This window comes from Micropterus dolomieu, linkage group LG17, assembly GCF_021292245.1.
Source record: "Micropterus dolomieu isolate WLL.071019.BEF.003 ecotype Adirondacks linkage group LG17, ASM2129224v1, whole genome shotgun sequence".
Taxonomy (NCBI): Eukaryota; Metazoa; Chordata; class Actinopteri; order Centrarchiformes; family Centrarchidae; genus Micropterus; species Micropterus dolomieu.
In genome coordinates, this window is record NC_060166.1 from 21,898,016 (window position 1) to 21,914,294 (window position 16,279).

The following is a 16,279-nucleotide window of genomic DNA, read 5'->3' on the forward strand; positions in this document are numbered from 1 at the left end:
CATACAAGGAGAAGACTGATCAGAGATGCAGCCAAGAGGCCCATGATCACTCTGGATGAACTGCAGAGATCTACAGCTGAGGTGGGAGACTCTGTCCATAGGACAACAATCAGTCGTATACTGCACAAATCTGGCCTTTATCGAAGAGTGGCAAGAAGAAAGCCATTTCTTAAAGATATCCATAAAAAGTCTCGTTTAAAGTTTACCACAAGCCACCTGGGAGACACACCAAACATGTGGAAGAAGGTGCTCTGGTCAGATGAAACCAAAATCGAACTTTTTGGCAACAATGCAAAACGTTACGTTTCGCGTAAAAGCAACACAGCTCATCACCCTGAACACACCATCCCCACTGTCAAACATGGTGGTGGCAGCATCCTGGTTTGGGCCTGCTTTTCTTCAGCAGGGACAGGGAAGATGGTTAAAATTGATGGGAAGACGGATGGAGCCAAATACAGGACCATTCTGGAAGAAAACCTGATGGAGTCAGCAAAAGACCTGAGACTGGGACGGAGATTTTTCTTCCAACAAGACAATGATCCAAAACATAAAGCAAAATCTACACTGGAATGGTTCACAAATAAACATATCCAGGTGTTAGAATGGCCAAGTCAAAGTCCAGACCTGAATCCAATCGAATCTGTGGAAAGAACTGAAAACTGCTGTTCACAAACGCTCTCCATCCAACCTCACTGAGCTCGAGCTGTTTTGCAAGGAGGAATGAGCAAAGATTTCAGTCTCTCGATGTGCAAAACTGATAGAGACGTACCCCAAGCGATTTACAGATGTAATCGCAGCAAAAGGTGGCGCTAAAGTATTAACTTAAGGGGGCTGAATAATTTTGCACGCCCAATTTTTCAGTTTTTTATTTGTTAAAGTTTGAAATATCCAATAAATTTTGTTCCACTTCATGATTGTGTCCCACTTGTTGTTGTTTCTTCACAAAAAATTACAGTTTTATATCTTTATGTTTGAAGCCTGAAATGTGGCAAAAGGTTGAAAAGTTCAAGGGGGGCCGAATACTTTCGCAAGGCACTGTAACTTCCATGGGGCTATTACCAAGGTGATGGTAACCGCTTGGTTCATTGTTGCTCCTGGCTGTTGTAATGACAGTTGTTATGGTAGTTAGAGTCAATAACCAAGTCTCAACAACCAACGTTTGTATTGTCACATGAGGCCAAGTACCGTTGCCACAGTGGTTTGTCCTGTGAGTGTAGTCATTTGGGTGGATAAAGTTTTGTAATCCGCTCTTACAATCCAACCTCCGGCACATGGGATGATGTGTTTTTTGTTTTTTTTTTGTGTTCATGTTTCCTGTTTAAGTCTGTTTAGTTCTCTGTTCCAGCTCCAGTTTGTATTCTGTATTTTGGTTTGGTCTTGGACTGTCGTCGCTTGCTTTACTTCCTGGTTTATTTTGAAGTTGTCTGTGTCTGGTATTTGTGTCTAGCTTGTCCCTGTGTCTGATTAGTTCCTCATGTTTTCCACCTGTTTACTCCCTCCCTGCTCGTTACTTAATGCCTGTGTTCCTTTCAGTTTGTGTTGGATCATTGTGGTTTGTGTTTGCTCTGCTCTCGCTCCCAAGCTTCTCATGGATTTTTTGGTTCTAAATGGATAACCTGTTTTTGTTGGACTTGTTGTATCTGCCACTATTGTGAGTATGCCTTCAGTTGATTAAATATTGAACTGAACCTGCTCAGCTCTGGTGTCCTGCGTTTGGGTCCTCAACCTTGCTCACACACTGCAAAACCCTGACATGATGTAACGACACAAAGCTAAAAGTTCTACAGCATTTATTAAGCCTATAAGTATGGACAACACTGGTGCTTTCCATTTAGCAAAAATGGAAACAAACACATGGAGCAAATTCCCCTCAAACAAAAATGCATCCAATACAAAAGGACTTTCTTTACAAAATCGGCCATTGTGGGTCAAGCAAACTTGTGAGCTACCAATGCATAACTGTAACATATTCTGTAAATGTTATCCACGCAAAAGTTTTAGTAAATTACCAAATCAAATAATGATTAAATAAACTAGCTAAGCTCAATCAAATACAGTAACTTGAGTATTTATAGTAACTTTCCACATCTTCAAATGGGTTCTAACTAGAACATCAATAACACTTACATTTGAGCCCAAAACGTGTTTTCTAATGCACCTCACTATGCGTATGGGCACTATTGTGTTGCATGGTTACAGTAGATATGTGCATACACCATGCTGCAATAGGTCTACAGGCTAATGGATCTAAAATGCACATCATATTACTAACTGAACAAAACTACGTGGTGATGTACAATTCCATTAGACATTTGACTTGCCAGTTCCCACTGCTAATGATCTGATGCTTTCTGAGAAGTCTATTTGAAAGGTCAGTGTACTCCGAATGTCTGGGACTACAGCAAGTAGATCGGAGTGTCCTGTTGCATCGTAACCTTTGTAAGAGCAGCTAAGGGAGATGGGAGCATGTTGTGCAACCAGACCCAGATTCTCTGCCAACCACCAGCAGCTGCTGTTACTGCACTGTAGTCACTGTATTTTATCAGAGTGGGATGGATGGATAGATATATCTATCTCATCCGCTGAATATTAAGGGGAAGGAGTTTCTGCTGTTTTGTGTTTTAGCTGTCAGTCAACCCCTGATGTGGTTAATGTATTTGATTAGTTCAGTGTATTTCTAATAAAGTGAGTGAGTTGGGTCATGTTTGAACCATCTAGATGCAAACCTGTCATTTTCAAATGACAGAAAAATATTGTAGTAATAATAATAATAGACCTTTGAGCTTCTGTCCCGGCTTGATTTGCACAGCGAAGCCGAAGTCGGTGAGTTTAATGTTCATCTCGTCATCTAAAAGGATGTTCTCTGGCTTCAGGTCCCGGTGGACGATGTTCTGGCTGTGGAGATGCTGGACCACCTCCATCAGAGCACGTATGATCTTCCTAAAACCAAACACCAAAAAGATTTGAACCATTCATCGCCTTTGTCTTAAATAGAAACAACGCTCTCACAGACCTGGTTTCCTTCTCACTCAGAGTAACTTTCTCTGTCAGGTAGTCAAAAAGTTCACCCTTCTTCATCCTGAAGGAAAGGAAAATAAAACTTAGGTGTGTATTTCTGGTTTAAAGCTCAGTCATGTAAAAACCTGAGTTGTGACACTTACAGGTCAAAAACCAGGAAGAAGAAGGCTTTGGATTCATAGCAGTCTTTAAGCTGTACTGCAGAGGAGAGAGACACTTCAGGTACATTCAGTATTGAAGGAAGACAGACAAAACAAAGATGGCTTAAATTCACTGACCTCTTGAGCAGGTTAGTGGGACATTGTGAAAGACATTAGTTTTATAAGACTTATCCTGATCTAGACTTTTCCCAATAAAATAAGCATTAATAACCGCTGATACAGTTTCAATTAAAATCTGTGTGGGGGGTGACTGTGCTCACTGATGTTGTTCTGCCCGCAAACTTTCTTGAGGATGTCGATCTCCTTCACGGTCGCCTCTCTGATCTCTTCGATCTCCTGTGGAGTTGTTTTGTCAGATGGGGTGATGTCGATGATCTTCACCGCATACTCCTGAGATGTCTGTTTGCTGACGCAGCGACGCACCACACTGCTCACTCCCCTAGGGAAGACAAAACACGTCGGCCTTCTTATCGACAGCTTTGTCAGGTTACTTATTTCATCAGAAGTTTGTATTTGCGCAGCTGGATTTGTTTGTGCGCTTCACTCAAGAATTTCGCCAACAAACTGAAAGTTTCTATGAAACATGATGGATGTACATCGATCAGCTATAAAAGTGTTTAGGTACCCTTTTTGCTGCCAAAACAGCCCTGATCTGTCGAGACATGGACTCCACTAGGCCTCTGCAGGTGTACTGTGGTATCTGGCACCAAGACGTTAGCAGCAGATCCTTTTATTCCTGTTAATTGCAAAGTGGGGCCTCTATGGATCGGACTTGTTTGTCCAGCACATCCCACAGATGCCCGATTGGCTTGAGATCTGAGGAATTTGGAGGCTAAGTCAACACCTTAAACTCGTTGCTGTGCTCCTCAAACCATTCCTGAACATTTTTTCTTTGTGGCAGGGTGCATTATCCTGCTGAAAGTGCCCACTGCCATCAGGGGATGCGGTTTCCATTAAAGGGTGTACATGGTCTGCAGCAATGCTTACGTAGGTGGTAAGTGTAAGTAACATCTACATGAATAGCAGGACCCAGAAATCCCAGCAGAACATTGCCCAAAGCATCACACTGCCTCTGCCAGCTTGCCTTCTTCACATAGTACAGCCTACATTCCAATGTGTTCCCCAGGTAAGCGACGCACATGCACCCGGCCAGCCACATGATGTAAAAGAAAACATGATCCATCAGACCAGGCCACCTTCCTCCATTGCTCTGTAGTCCAGTTTTGACACTCACGTGCCCATTGTAGGCACTTTCGGCAGGGGACAGGGGTCAGCATAGGCACCCTGACTGGTCTGCAGCTACACGGCCCCATACGCAACAAACTGATGACACCTTTCTATCAGAACCAGCGATAAGCAAATTTTTGTTTTGTTTTCCATTCGACCTTCAGTAGCTCCACTGTTGGTGAGAACACCCCACAAGAGCTGCAGTTTTGGAGATGCTCTGACCCAGGCTTCTAACCATCACAGTTAGGCCAAATTTGTCAAAGTCGCTCAAAACCTTATGCTTGCCCATTTTACCTGCTTCTAACACATCAACTTTGAGGACACAGTGTTCACTTATTTGCTCATTTATCCCACCCACTGACAGGTGCCATGGTAGTGAGACAATCAGTGTTTTTCACTTCACCTGTCAGTGGTCATAATGTTATGGCTGATGAGTGAAATAGTCAATACTCAAAATGTTTCTTCCATCATACATGTTTTTCTATGTATGCTACACAGAACATTAATCTAATCCATGGAAGATAAGCCTCATCTTGAAGTTTATTATCATAATCATCATTCACTTCAAGCAACACGGCCTGAGCATGAAGTCAAGGACTGAAATGTAATCCATTTCAGAGGTTACTGAGGCAACAGTCTCCCCTGCGTGTGAAGCTGTCTGAGCCATGTGAGGAGTACTACAGCATGTGAACACATTGTCCACATCCTGTGACCTGCATGTGAGAATGTGGAGTGAAATTACATAATCTCACAGCGTGCCGCCCAATCCCGGGCAGCTCTCGACACTAAACCTTTGTCCAAAACACGCTCAAGTCAATGAATGCAGCCTCCTCGAACATTGTGTGCTTATGTAACAGCACTGCCGTCTGACAGTTGGAGGGGAATAACAATGAGAAAGAAAGGTCTGGCACTGCCAAGCTTTCTCAGGGAAACCAGTCAGCTTGTTTTTGTCAAGTGCACACCAAAAGTGATAGTTGTTCAAACAGGAGTCTCAAATAAACGTTACTAAAGTGTTGAACTGTAATACATTGTATTTTGCTGTTAAATAAAATTTTTGAATCTGGAAAAAGTTGTGAATTTCTAGAAAGACAATGTTTTTTCACCTAAGATAACTTGGAGTGTGGTTCACAACATTTTTGGCTTGCAGACTAGTTTGACATTATTGGGGAAACATGCATATTCACCTTTTGTTGCCAAGAGTTAGACAAGACTGATATATTATCACTTTCATATCTGTTAAATATAAGGCAACAGCTAGCAGCAAGTTAGCTTAGATTTTCACAAAGACTGGAAACAGGGGGAAACGGCAATCCTGATGCAGTCCAAACAAAGCTTCCTCCGCTGGATGTCTGGCAAACTTTCTTTGTGTGGATTAAACAAACAAGATATAGCATGTTAATTAGTGAGCGAAAGAGCCAGGCTAGTGGTTTCTCTGTTTAGTTTTTGTAGGTATCAATCCTCTCATAAAACTCTCAGCAAGAAAGTGATTATGCACAATTCTCAAAATGTCAAACTATTACTTCAAAATGAAGATGTTGGTTGTGACAAATTCAAAGAAATCATTTTAGAGTCCCTGAGAAATAAACATTGTCCAGTACACAAACATCCTCCTCAGATTTAGCTTGCAACCCCTTGTGGGGGCCCTGACCCCCAAGTTGGGAACCCCTGCTGTAGACTAATTTAAGACTTCATAAACATACCTTCCCAGAATTTCCTTGGGCTCATACTTGTCGTAGAACTCATGGGCTCCCACCCAGTCAGGGATCTCCTCCTCTTTGGTCATGGTGGCTGGGTTGCTGTTTCTGCACAACACCTCTCCTCTTACAGCTCACAACAGGTCACTGACAGAAACAGTTTGAATTTTCACTGACACTTCACCGCTTTTTATCACAGATACGAAATGAAAGTACTCATTGTGCAGCGGGAGGAACCATGTTAATGTTTACATTGTTAGATAGCATGTTAATTAAAGGGTTAGGGTTAGGGATGCATTAATGTGTAAACAGCACTTTAATGTTGAAGGTCACAGTGAACCCAATTTAACTATAGAACTGGAATGAATGGCTGATTAATCAGTTAATTAATTGCAGAAAATTAACCAGGATTGTTTAGGTCACATTTTATGCAGAATTGACAAACATTTGCTGGTTGCAGCTTCTCAACTGCAAGGATCTGCTGCTCTTCCCTGTTTTTATTGTAGTAAATTGTATGTGTTTTTGGCAAAACAAGCCTATTTTCTCATTATTTTTTGGCATTTCATAGAGATTAATAAATGGCAGTCTAATTGATAATGAAAAGAATCACTAATTGGAGCCCTAACTAGCCACTTTATATACTGTTGGTTAGGTTAATCTGTAACAATACATCAAGTTTTATAAATTAATGATTTAGTTTGTATGTAAAAATAACCAGCAATGTAACTATAAAATCTGAACACATATAGTAAAGTGGAAATGTAATGTAGTAGAGTAGATCCATAAAAGAATAAGGTGTATATACTCAAGTAAAGCACTAATGTCTCAAAATTGTACTTGAATGCAGTACTCGAGAACATGTACTTAAATATTTCACCACTACTAGTCGCCTATGTTAATGTTTTAAATTCTGCACCCATCTCCCAGGTGGTGGCACTATTCATTTCACACATTCAGTCAGACATGGGACTGAACTGTAGTAGGCTAGTAGCCTATTAACATTGAATTGCTTAATTTCCATTGGAAGAGGCTGGGCTTTGATCTTTTTATATACAGTCTATGGCTCTGATCTGAATATTTTATAAGCTCTAAAGCCTGTCCGACATCAAAATCATTTAAATAAACAAACTGATCATACTACACAGATCGATGACTGAAGAGGATTAAATGAAAGTGAATTGTTTCATGCACATATCACCTCACTCTTTAAATTAAAGGCTGTTTCGAAATGTATAATTAAGGGATTCTGTTACCTGGTGTAGATAAGACGCCTTTGTCAGTATCGACGGCACTGCCGCTTTAACAGGGTTTGTGAACTTTTGAGAGCTCTGTCTCACTCGTGCGGCTTGTAACATGATCTAATGAGCGACCAAACTAAAAGGCATGGTCCCAAACGTAATGCCACACCTGACATTATCACTTGGTGCAGACTAATAAAGCGATATGCCACAGACCGTCAACTACATCTCCCCCCTCATCCTCTGTCACCATTTGACCTTCTGCGGGCTCCAACATTAAAATGCATTAAAGGAAACAACGCCCGGTCGCTCACCGTGTCCCGTGCTGCTCAGTCCCGGTGATAAGGACTATTCTTCATTATTTCTCGGTCTGCTCACAAAGTGCAAGAGGGGGAACAAACAGGTCCAGTAAAACCCCGGTGCTGTAGCAGCTTTGTGGGGCCGCTACCACCGCGAAGGGTGAGCTTTAATGTCAGATGCCAAAAATAACTAGCACTTCCACAGCAGCAGCAGGACACTCTGAACGCGTGTCCGCACAAAAACCAGATCCATGAAAGAACACCCGGCAGGCCCTGCCCTCACCGTGAGACACGCACAGACAGGGCAGTCCTACGTTACCAGCATTACTTCACATGCAACATTCATCTGGCAGATTTGCACCGAGGCAGGAGTGACGGGACAGGTGCTGTCCCTGCTATGTAGCTGTTAAATTCTAATTAAAGAAACTGACTGTAAAAATAGAAACGTTTCTTTAAGAGTACAATGTCATAATGTGGTCTATCTGAACAGGCAGTGGAATAAATCAGTCTTTATGATTCAAGTGCTTTATTATTATTATTATTATTATTATTTTTAAACCTGAACTTCTGAAAACCTGTGGCTATCCATCATCCAGACGGTGGAAACAGGTTTATCATGATCTACAAATGCAATTCACACATTGATCCTTAAATTTAAAGCACTGGCGCTAATGAAAAACTGAAATCCGAGCATGCAACACCAAAATATATAAACATTATTTATAAGGTTATTATTACAAACTCTGCAGAACTGTACTGAGAAATTAATACAACTATGCAGTCTGATGATAAATCAACTGTCAAAAAAACCCAAACATGTTTATTGATCTCTTGTGAATTACACCCGCTAAGTATCCAGTATGGTTGCTAATTGCAGTTTGTGTGCACTCCTTGCGCTCCAGGTTTTTGTCTCAGTCTCATGACAGACCTGTGGAGAAAAGACAAGCTTAATTTGATGTGTTCATCAAGTTTTATCCTACAGTACAAGAAAAACAAAAGCTGGTTATATGAAGCATTTTAAAGCCTTTGCAGCTACTCCACCTTATGGCCACACTGGGAACTCAAACACAATGCAGCCATGTGCTTAATGCAAAGTCGTTTGGCTATGAAGTCTGGAGTGCTTCTGCAAAGCCTCCTTGGTTTTAAGTATAAAAGTACAGCAAACAACAAGACTGCAGACACAAAGGATTTATCTGATAAGAGAATTACAAAATAAAAATAGACAAATTGTAATGATACAATTACATTAGTGGCCTGAGACTGCGCTGTACGGCTGCCAGACAGTCCTTTCAATAAGCTTTAAACCTTTATGTAACCGAATTTAATTCAAATGGCCAGATGTGTTTCCAGTGTTACACTTTTCACTCACCGTTAGCAAACTTGCACTGTTTAAGCACCTCACTGAAGCCCTCGCAGAGTTTGTAGTCGCTCTGGTTTTGGGCACAATCGATGAACTGTTTGAGCTCATAGGAGCAGGCCTGCTGTTGCTGAGGGGCCTGTTGCTGGTACATGGACTGTGGCTGCTGCTGGTACGGCTCCTGAAAGACACAAGGCACATGATGGGATCCTTCACGCGTGTACTGTACATTTGGTATTTTATGAGCAAGTTCGTGCTGTTTCAGTTTACACATTAATAAAAATTGACATCTTCTATCAATACTTTGAGAACATTTCAATACAACATCTATAAAATGTTGAATGCCTAATACAGAGCAAGTGTCAAAAGGTTTGAAGACGCTCCATGTCAAGACATGACAAATGGTTATGTTTTACACTTTTCCGTAGAGATTTTTATTTAAGACAGGCAAGCAAGAGAGCAAAGTGCAATCAGTCAGCACACAAATTACCTTAATACCTACTGTGCATATACCCAGGTAGAGGTAATAGTATGATTACATGGTTACACAGCAATCTGACGGACCTAATAACATTAATTTAATTTAGTTGGTAGCCTGCAAGCATTTATGAATGGAAATTCATTGGCGTTTTTATGTCAATTACTTATGTAACAGAAAAACTGCTTCACCGACTTCCTCTACCACCAGCCATGTCTCAGTTTTCATGCAATTCCCTCTGTGATCATGTTACCACACATAATAAAAACACCAACAAAAAAATCCAGACTACAGTAATTGTGATGTTTGTTTCATCACTACTTTTTCTCCCCCACCAAACCCCAAACCTGTTATTTTGTTACCATCCTTCCAAACTAATCTGCCCTAAAGCTAATCCAGTCCTGTGACCTGCTAAATCTATTTACCTGGTATGTGACGTCAGGCTTGGCAGCTTCGGAGTTTCCTCCACCGAAGCCTCCAGTCATGGCGTGGCCGATGGTGTGTCCTACTGCAGAGCCCACAGCCACTCCAGCGGCTGTAGTCGCCATCTGGGCAAACATACCAGGCTGCCTGGGTGCTGCAGCTGGAGCGCCCACCGCAGATGGAGGAGCATGCATTGGAGCCGGGGCATAAGAGGGAGGAGGTGCAGCCCTGGCCATAGGTGGTGGTGATGGTGGCGCCCTGCTGTGAAGAGAAAGTCATTTTAAAAGTACAGTCAACAACAGACACTACCTGTATGTGCTCCTATAAGTTTTTCCAAATTAGTTTGTATTTGTAACATTACTTACTTAAAACTCAAGTCTTTCTCCTAACTATGAAACTATGGCTAAACAAAAATAAAGTCTTAATTTAGAACCAGGTTAAAGGTAAACTTATTAAACTTAACTATGACTTGCATCAAATCATAGCTGTCAATAGTTTTATGTAACTCCACTGTTGTTGTTGGCGTTGTGATGCCACAAAACAGGTAACATTGTTTACAGACCATGACGCAGATTATCCTGTGACCTTCATTATTTATATCAATGACTTTTGCGCAAACACCAGTTTGCTGGCACAACAAGAATACATCTAGTACAAATATAATCATTAAAAGTTAGTTCTAGCTGATAGTCAATAGTCATTTCACTGACTGGCAGTAGTACACGCTCACTAACACACGTTAACTGTAACGCTAGCCAACGGCTACATTAGCCTACACACCATCCTCTCTGCTACACATTTTACCACACGACATGTTAATGTTACCTTGCAGGGGGAGCCATCCTGGATGTTCGGCTTCTGCTTCCTCTGGGCATTTTTAAATTATTAGTTGTGACTTTGCTGGCTGTAAAAACAAACGCGACACTAAGTAGGTAAGCTCACTGTTATCTCACAGATATATGCCGACCTTTGGTTGTTCCGGAACCTTCTGTTACATCATTTGTCTCACGGGTAACTTCCGGTATGCTGCGTCTTCTTCTTCTTCTTCTTCTGTAGTTTTGTCGGTTAAGCGCTCCATTACCGCCGACTGCTGGGTTGTAACAGTTTCACAGTGCGAACTACCCAAAGTGATCCCATTCACAATTAATTTCAGTCTGGTGGTGGTAAATATATAACATTGTTCATTCTATTTCAGGGATGCTTCATAATAGCCAATGAGTTTTGCCTGAGATTAGAATAAAATAATAATAAAAGTAAAACGTTTTTGTGTGTGTCTCACAAAAGCCTTCCATTTTTTTGTTTAGTTTAACGATGATGACATATTTCTTAAAAAGGTGAACTGTAGGCTGCATTTCACGTTTAATTCTGATTAGTGTTTTAAATGGCATCCTTTTTAATGTAAACATGTGTTCAATATTGTAAATATTAAAAAAATATGTAACTTGCTTGCTCATCTCACACGGTGCTTCAGACTCCTCTTTTGAAAAAACACGTTTGCTGCAAACATTGCTGCAACAGTTTTTCAGCAAAGTACAACAATAACGTCTGTCAGTCCCCCAATTATCCTGAAGGAGGAAGGATGGAAAAATCTTTGGGGAGGCATATTCAGCTAACAAATTAGTCTTTGTGGTGTAAAAACAGTAATTGAGAATGTCATTTACATGAGTTTTGTTTTCTCGCTACAAATTCATCCATCTTCATCCGCTTATCCGGGGTCGGGTCGCGGGGTCGCTACAAATGAAATGGTAATTTGGTAGTTAAACAGTGACTGTTAGGCTGTTTAAAGCATAAAAGCATTACAGACACTGCACAAAACAAAAAACAACAATACATTTCTGTAATTAATAGGTTTATTATTTAGTGAACATTATTTAGCTTTTTGTTTCATTCATTCAACAAAAATATCTCGTCAAATACCAGTACATTATGGTTATGACAAGCTTTTTTAGAAGCGTACAATCAGGTATGTACTAAAACAAAGAACAATGCAAACAATTATAGCTATAAAATTATATCATATGCAGCATTCACTGCTTCATAATAAGGATTTAAATAACAAAAACTTATTTCTCAAATTGGGCAGTAAATCCAAAGACGAAAAGAGACGTTAGTCTTTTTTCCCTTTCTTCTTTTTATCTGAAAATCTACGTCGTTGATGGTGCCCATTTCCTCGTCCTTTCTCTCTTCGCTCTCCCCATCCTGGCATAGGTGGCTCAATTTCCCCTGGTCGTCCTCCTCTGTCTGGTACTTCGCCCATCAACATCTACAGAGACCAAAGAAAAATTAGAGAACCATCTGCACTCTGAGCTAGAGACGTCTTTGTAGCTGTTAATGGTCGTACCTGGTAGATGGGAGTGCTTGTTCCAGCCTTGATTGGCTCCATGAAGGACTTATCTTCTCTCGTAGCAATCAGAAGAGACGGAGAGACGAGGGAAGAGCCGGCGAGAGAGGAAAGAGGAGCCACTGAGGCCAGCACTTTACTGCGTTCCTGTAAAGAAAGGACTGATTGACCTGGGATGTTTGTTGTTATCATGACACAGTGATGCTTTTGTTGTATGCTCAGATATCCTGCTGCAGCAAGAGAGCGGATTAGTCAACTGAAAAGTAGTCTGCACGAATTCTAACAATCGATTAATATTTTAAAGGTTCAGTCAGTGTGTGATATTTAGGAGGATCTATTGACAGAAATGCAATATAATACACATAACTATGTTTTCACTTTAAAGACTTTACATAATGAACCATTATGTTTTTATTACCTTAGAATGAGCCATTTCTATCTACATACACCGTGGGGCCTCTTACATCAATGTCAACATGTTGGACCGCCATGTTTCTACAGTAGCGCAAATGGACAAACATATCTATAGAGCGCGTTTCGTCACTATGTTGAATACATATACGAAAAACAAGCAGTGGTAGTAGTACTAGTCGTCTGGTTTGGAAAGGGAGGGGTGGGCGGTGTCTGATGGTGCATTTATGTGGGGTCGGAATAATCCTCCTTAAATCTTTATTGCAAAAAGAGGAATAAAGTGTAAATGGGACATAAAAAAGTATAAAGAAAAGTGTACAAATATATGAAGACACACAAATAATAGTCTATGTTATAAAATGATATTAATATAGGACCATATGTTTACAGTTTTCAAAGCCTTTTTGTTGTTGTATTTAGAAGTTAAATTAATGTAATGGAGAAAAAGTACAAAGTCAGGTTTTTTTACTGCTGAATTTAATTTGCTAATTGCCATTAGAATTAATACATTTATTATAAAGTATTTATTTTGTCCAAGGAGCAAGTGAACGCACAGTGAGCCATTTGATGCAATTTTCAACCCTCACCACTAAATGGCAATAAAACTTACGCACTGAACCCTACACCCATACATTTTTATCCATTCTGGCAGCTGCTAACCAAGCTGACCATTATACCAGCTGAGGTAATTGTTTTGCCAATAGGGGTGGAACAGTAGACTTATCTCACAAGACGAGACAAAACACGACCTTAGATTCACAGGAACGAGACAAGATGATATTTTAACACTTTTTTAAAGATATCTTTAATGCCGAATAATATGACTGGAAAGATTGACTTTTTATTCCACTGAAAGTCAAAAAATGCAAAACAATTCAGGTGCATTTTGAAATGTTGCTTACATATTGTTGTGTCTTTTCTGTCACTCTGTCACCGCGTTCTTGTTTCCACCGGGTACCCAAAATGCTGCCACACAAACGATTTAAAAGTTGCGAGGAATCTTCTAAGGTAATTTCACTCTCACACTCGGTCATGCTGATATCGTCAACTCAATGAGAAATATAGTCACATTAAATATCGCAAGATCTCATGGTAGTAAACCTGTATGTTTACTAGATTAGCTACAGTGTTATAACTCATGTGGGGACCGGATGTTGTTTCGCTGGTGACACTTTGTTTCATCCTGGTAGGCAGCATAATATGTGCTTCATAATAGCTATAATAAGCTGTCAAACGTAAATGTTACTACATTAATTCATTTTTACAGTACCTTTGGTGTAAGTCGTTTATATTTCATCTTTGTTTATGAATCACTATCAGTGAATTTGTTGTATATTAGTGTTTTCACAGTTTCACAACTGCTTCCAGTAAAAACCCAAAAGTCCAACTCCTTTTCTTCAACCTTTATTGGACATATGTGTGTTTTTTTTCTTGCTGCATAGCTCTGCACCTTCACACAGAGTGAGTGGCAATGAATAAAACCCAACTAACAACCAAGTAACTTTGGTAAGACTGTTTTTAAAGTGATGCAGTGATTGAACATGCCTACCTTTTGTTTTTCTCCCCATGCAAATGACTCCAGTGTAACCTGGAAGCGTTTGATCATCATCTGTCGACGACACTTGTAGTCCTTTGACAGAACTTGATTAAGCTTTTGAACTTGCATCTGAGAAACAGGAAGGAGAACAAAATGGTTGAAATACTCAGGTTAGAGTTATATGGTATGTGTAATGAATGGGTAACAGCCCTGGCAACATACCCACTGCTCTGGGCTGAGGACGGTGTTAAGAAGAGGGTTTGTCATCGCTCCACATGGTAGACGAGCAAGCCTCGACTCCACCTGCATTAAAATAACATTAAAGAGATCCTGCCAGTGCTTCTCAGTTTGAAGTCATGACTTATACACAGCCCAGTCTCTCTTATATCAAGACTTACCTCACTCAACACATCTGTAAATGGAGAGGAGGTGTCCATGTCAAGGGCGCGCAGCAATAATATCCATTCTGCTTGTATCTCAGCCTTCCTTTGGTCTTTATCGGAAACATCGTCGTCTTCATATTCCAGACAAAACTCAGCGAGTTCATGACTGTGATCTTCAACTCGCTGCTCTTTTTCAGACTCCTCCTTTGTTGTTTCCTCCTCAGAATGCAACCCTTTATACTTGATTATGTGAGCTGCTTGCAGTTCTGATACGAGGAACTCTGAAGGATTTAACAATAATTTTAAAGTCAATACACGCCTTAATTTAAAAAGTTAGGGAGGAAATGTACAAATCCATGGGTGCTACGATCATCTGCTTTTTTCTACAACACACCCCAGTGGACTCCTAATATTTCTCACCAGTGACTTTGTTGAGGATGCACGGCTCCAGCACCCGTGATGTCAGCTCAGTGAGGGGAGAGAACATGTTTGACAGTAAATGTCTCAGCTCTTCCACCAGCAAGACATCACGCGTCCTGTTTGAGTCTAAAAAAACAACAAAAGGAAAGACAAGGCAATGTTTATTCCATTAGAAGTAAATTCACAGTGCTTTATATTAAAGTACCATATTAAAGTATCCCAGTACAAAGGAATACGCTATTTTTCTGTACAGTTTTGAATTTATAATATAGTACACATCACCCTGCACTTTCATTTGTACATTCTACAACTCTTTGTAATTTGGATCTCCCTTTGTTCAGTTATGTATGTATAGTTTTTCTATTAGAAGGTACATTTAAATATCATCCAATATTAATTGCAGATGGTATCAATGTACAGTATATGTTGACCATTGACTAAGAGAAATTGCAGTACAGAAATTTCAAATACATGCTTGAGGTATTTTTGAAACAGATTCACCAGTTTGTCTACAAGAACGCACTGACAAGTTTTGTTTTGACAAGTTTTGCCGACTCTAAAATGTCGCATCTAGTATTTAATGTGGACACAATTTAGGGATCCCTATCAAAAAACCTATGCATGTAAAAACATTAAAGTACTTCCAATATATCATTAACCAGATCTGTATATTATTTTACAAAGACGTCTGCCTGGACTGTAGCTTACTGCATCAAACACCACAAAAAACACTCTGCACATCAGACAGAGGTTTGTAATAATAACCTTGCAGCTCTGGACAGAGAGCCCTCAGCTCTGCAGTCAGCCAGGTGAGCAGCGGACAGGGCAGTTCATCACATTTACACCGTGTGAGGCAGGAAACGCCCGGGTACCTGTCCAGGAAATAAAGACTACAGGTAAACTTTCCTGACGCATGTCGGCAAGTGTCTTCATATACTGGAAAGGCCAGAATATTGATACAACAGTACATTGAGAAGGCTGCTAACAATGAATTGCTTATACATGACAGGTAGGTAGGTAGCTAACTTGTATCAAACTTAGCATTAGCTTCAAACGTGTTGCTATCAATTAATAAACGTAGGTGACTACACATTAAACAACAAATCAGTTACTTACCCTAAAGCTTTAATCGCTGACACTGTCCCTACGCTCCTGTTCATTGTTACTGGAAAACAACTCATATATGTTGCACTATAGCAGCTCGACCCAACTGAACAAAGTTCAGGTTCAAGCGTATTTCGGTTTAACCACAGTGGTTCCTCCTTTTACAGTCTTTAATGTTGGGTCACATA

The 16,279-nt window shown here is 40.3% G+C and overlaps 3 protein-coding genes and 1 long non-coding RNA gene across 6 annotated transcripts in view; 1 reads left to right on the forward strand and 3 right to left on the reverse strand.

The window, feature by feature from the left end:
- LOC123985769 (phosphorylase b kinase gamma catalytic chain, skeletal muscle/heart isoform-like) overlaps nucleotides 1–7,961 on the reverse strand; it is an 11,089-nt gene extending 3,128 nt beyond the window's left edge. Inside the window, exons 1-6 of one of the 2 annotated variants that reach the window (XM_046073630.1) lie at nucleotides 7,653–7,961; nucleotides 6,107–6,247; nucleotides 3,440–3,618; nucleotides 3,162–3,216; nucleotides 3,014–3,079; nucleotides 2,777–2,940 (exon numbers count right to left, since the gene is read on the reverse strand). In XM_046073630.1, the coding sequence (XP_045929586.1) occupies nucleotides 2,777–2,940; nucleotides 3,014–3,079; nucleotides 3,162–3,216; nucleotides 3,440–3,618; nucleotides 6,107–6,189 (547 nt within the window). In that variant the 5' untranslated portion in view covers nucleotides 6,190–6,247; nucleotides 7,653–7,961. Of the gene's footprint in view, nucleotides 1–2,776; nucleotides 2,941–3,013; nucleotides 3,080–3,161; nucleotides 3,217–3,439; nucleotides 3,619–6,106; nucleotides 6,248–7,353; nucleotides 7,566–7,652 lie in introns of those variants that run through there. The other variant, XM_046073631.1, reaches the window with a different exon arrangement.
- On the forward strand, nucleotides 1,020–3,396 carry LOC123985777. The gene is made up of 2 exons (XR_006828746.1): nucleotides 1,020–1,651; nucleotides 2,874–3,396. It is a non-coding gene; the product is annotated as an uncharacterized LOC123985777 (long non-coding RNA).
- Nucleotides 7,962–8,146: 185 nt separating the features above from the next.
- chchd2 (coiled-coil-helix-coiled-coil-helix domain containing 2) lies at nucleotides 8,147–10,892 on the reverse strand. 2 transcript variants are annotated; one of them, XM_046073639.1, is made up of 4 exons: nucleotides 10,721–10,892; nucleotides 9,898–10,153; nucleotides 9,007–9,175; nucleotides 8,147–8,565 (listed from the first exon to the last, which is right to left on the reverse strand). In XM_046073639.1, the coding sequence occupies exons 1-4, from the start codon at nucleotides 10,768–10,770 to the stop codon at nucleotides 8,555–8,557; spliced, it is 486 nt and encodes a 161-aa protein (XP_045929595.1). In that variant the 5' UTR covers nucleotides 10,771–10,892; the 3' UTR covers nucleotides 8,147–8,554. The 2 variants fall into 2 exon arrangements, with proteins under 2 accessions (XP_045929595.1, XP_045929594.1); XM_046073638.1 differs by having other exon boundaries at nucleotides 9,898–10,156; nucleotides 10,721–10,890.
- An 835-nt stretch (nucleotides 10,893–11,727) lies between these two features.
- Nucleotides 11,728–16,244, reverse strand: im:7138535 (uncharacterized protein LOC797998 homolog). Its single transcript, XM_046073971.1, has 8 exons — nucleotides 16,104–16,244; nucleotides 15,753–15,859; nucleotides 14,988–15,113; nucleotides 14,583–14,848; nucleotides 14,407–14,487; nucleotides 14,197–14,313; nucleotides 12,237–12,383; nucleotides 11,728–12,158 (listed from the first exon to the last, which is right to left on the reverse strand). The coding sequence occupies exons 1-8, from the start codon at nucleotides 16,166–16,168 to the stop codon at nucleotides 12,003–12,005; spliced, it is 1,065 nt and encodes a 354-aa protein (XP_045929927.1). The 5' UTR covers nucleotides 16,169–16,244; the 3' UTR covers nucleotides 11,728–12,002.
- Between the last annotated feature and the right edge of the window lie 35 nt (nucleotides 16,245–16,279).

Coding starts and splice junctions, on each gene's coding strand:
- chchd2 (XM_046073638.1), bottom strand. CDS start 10,770: ATGCCCAGAGGAAGCAGAAGCCGAACATCCAGGATGGCTCCCCCTGCA. Junction 10,157..10,720: donor AGGATGGCTCCCCCTGCAAG/GTAACATTAACA, acceptor TTCTCTTCACAG/CAGGGCGCCACCATCACCAC. Junction 9,176..9,897: donor AGCCTGACGTCACATACCAG/GTAAATAGATTT, acceptor TGTGTCTTTCAG/GAGCCGTACCAGCAGCAGCC.
- im:7138535 (XM_046073971.1), bottom strand. CDS start 16,168: ATGAGTTGTTTTCCAGTAACAATGAACAGGAGCGTAGGGACAGTGTCA. Junction 12,384..14,196: donor CATGGGGAGAAAAACAAAAG/GTAGGCATGTTC, acceptor CTTTCTTTACAG/GAACGCAGTAAAGTGCTGGC. Junction 12,159..12,236: donor CAAGCACTCCCATCTACCAG/GTACGACCATTA, acceptor TGGTCTCTGTAG/ATGTTGATGGGCGAAGTACC.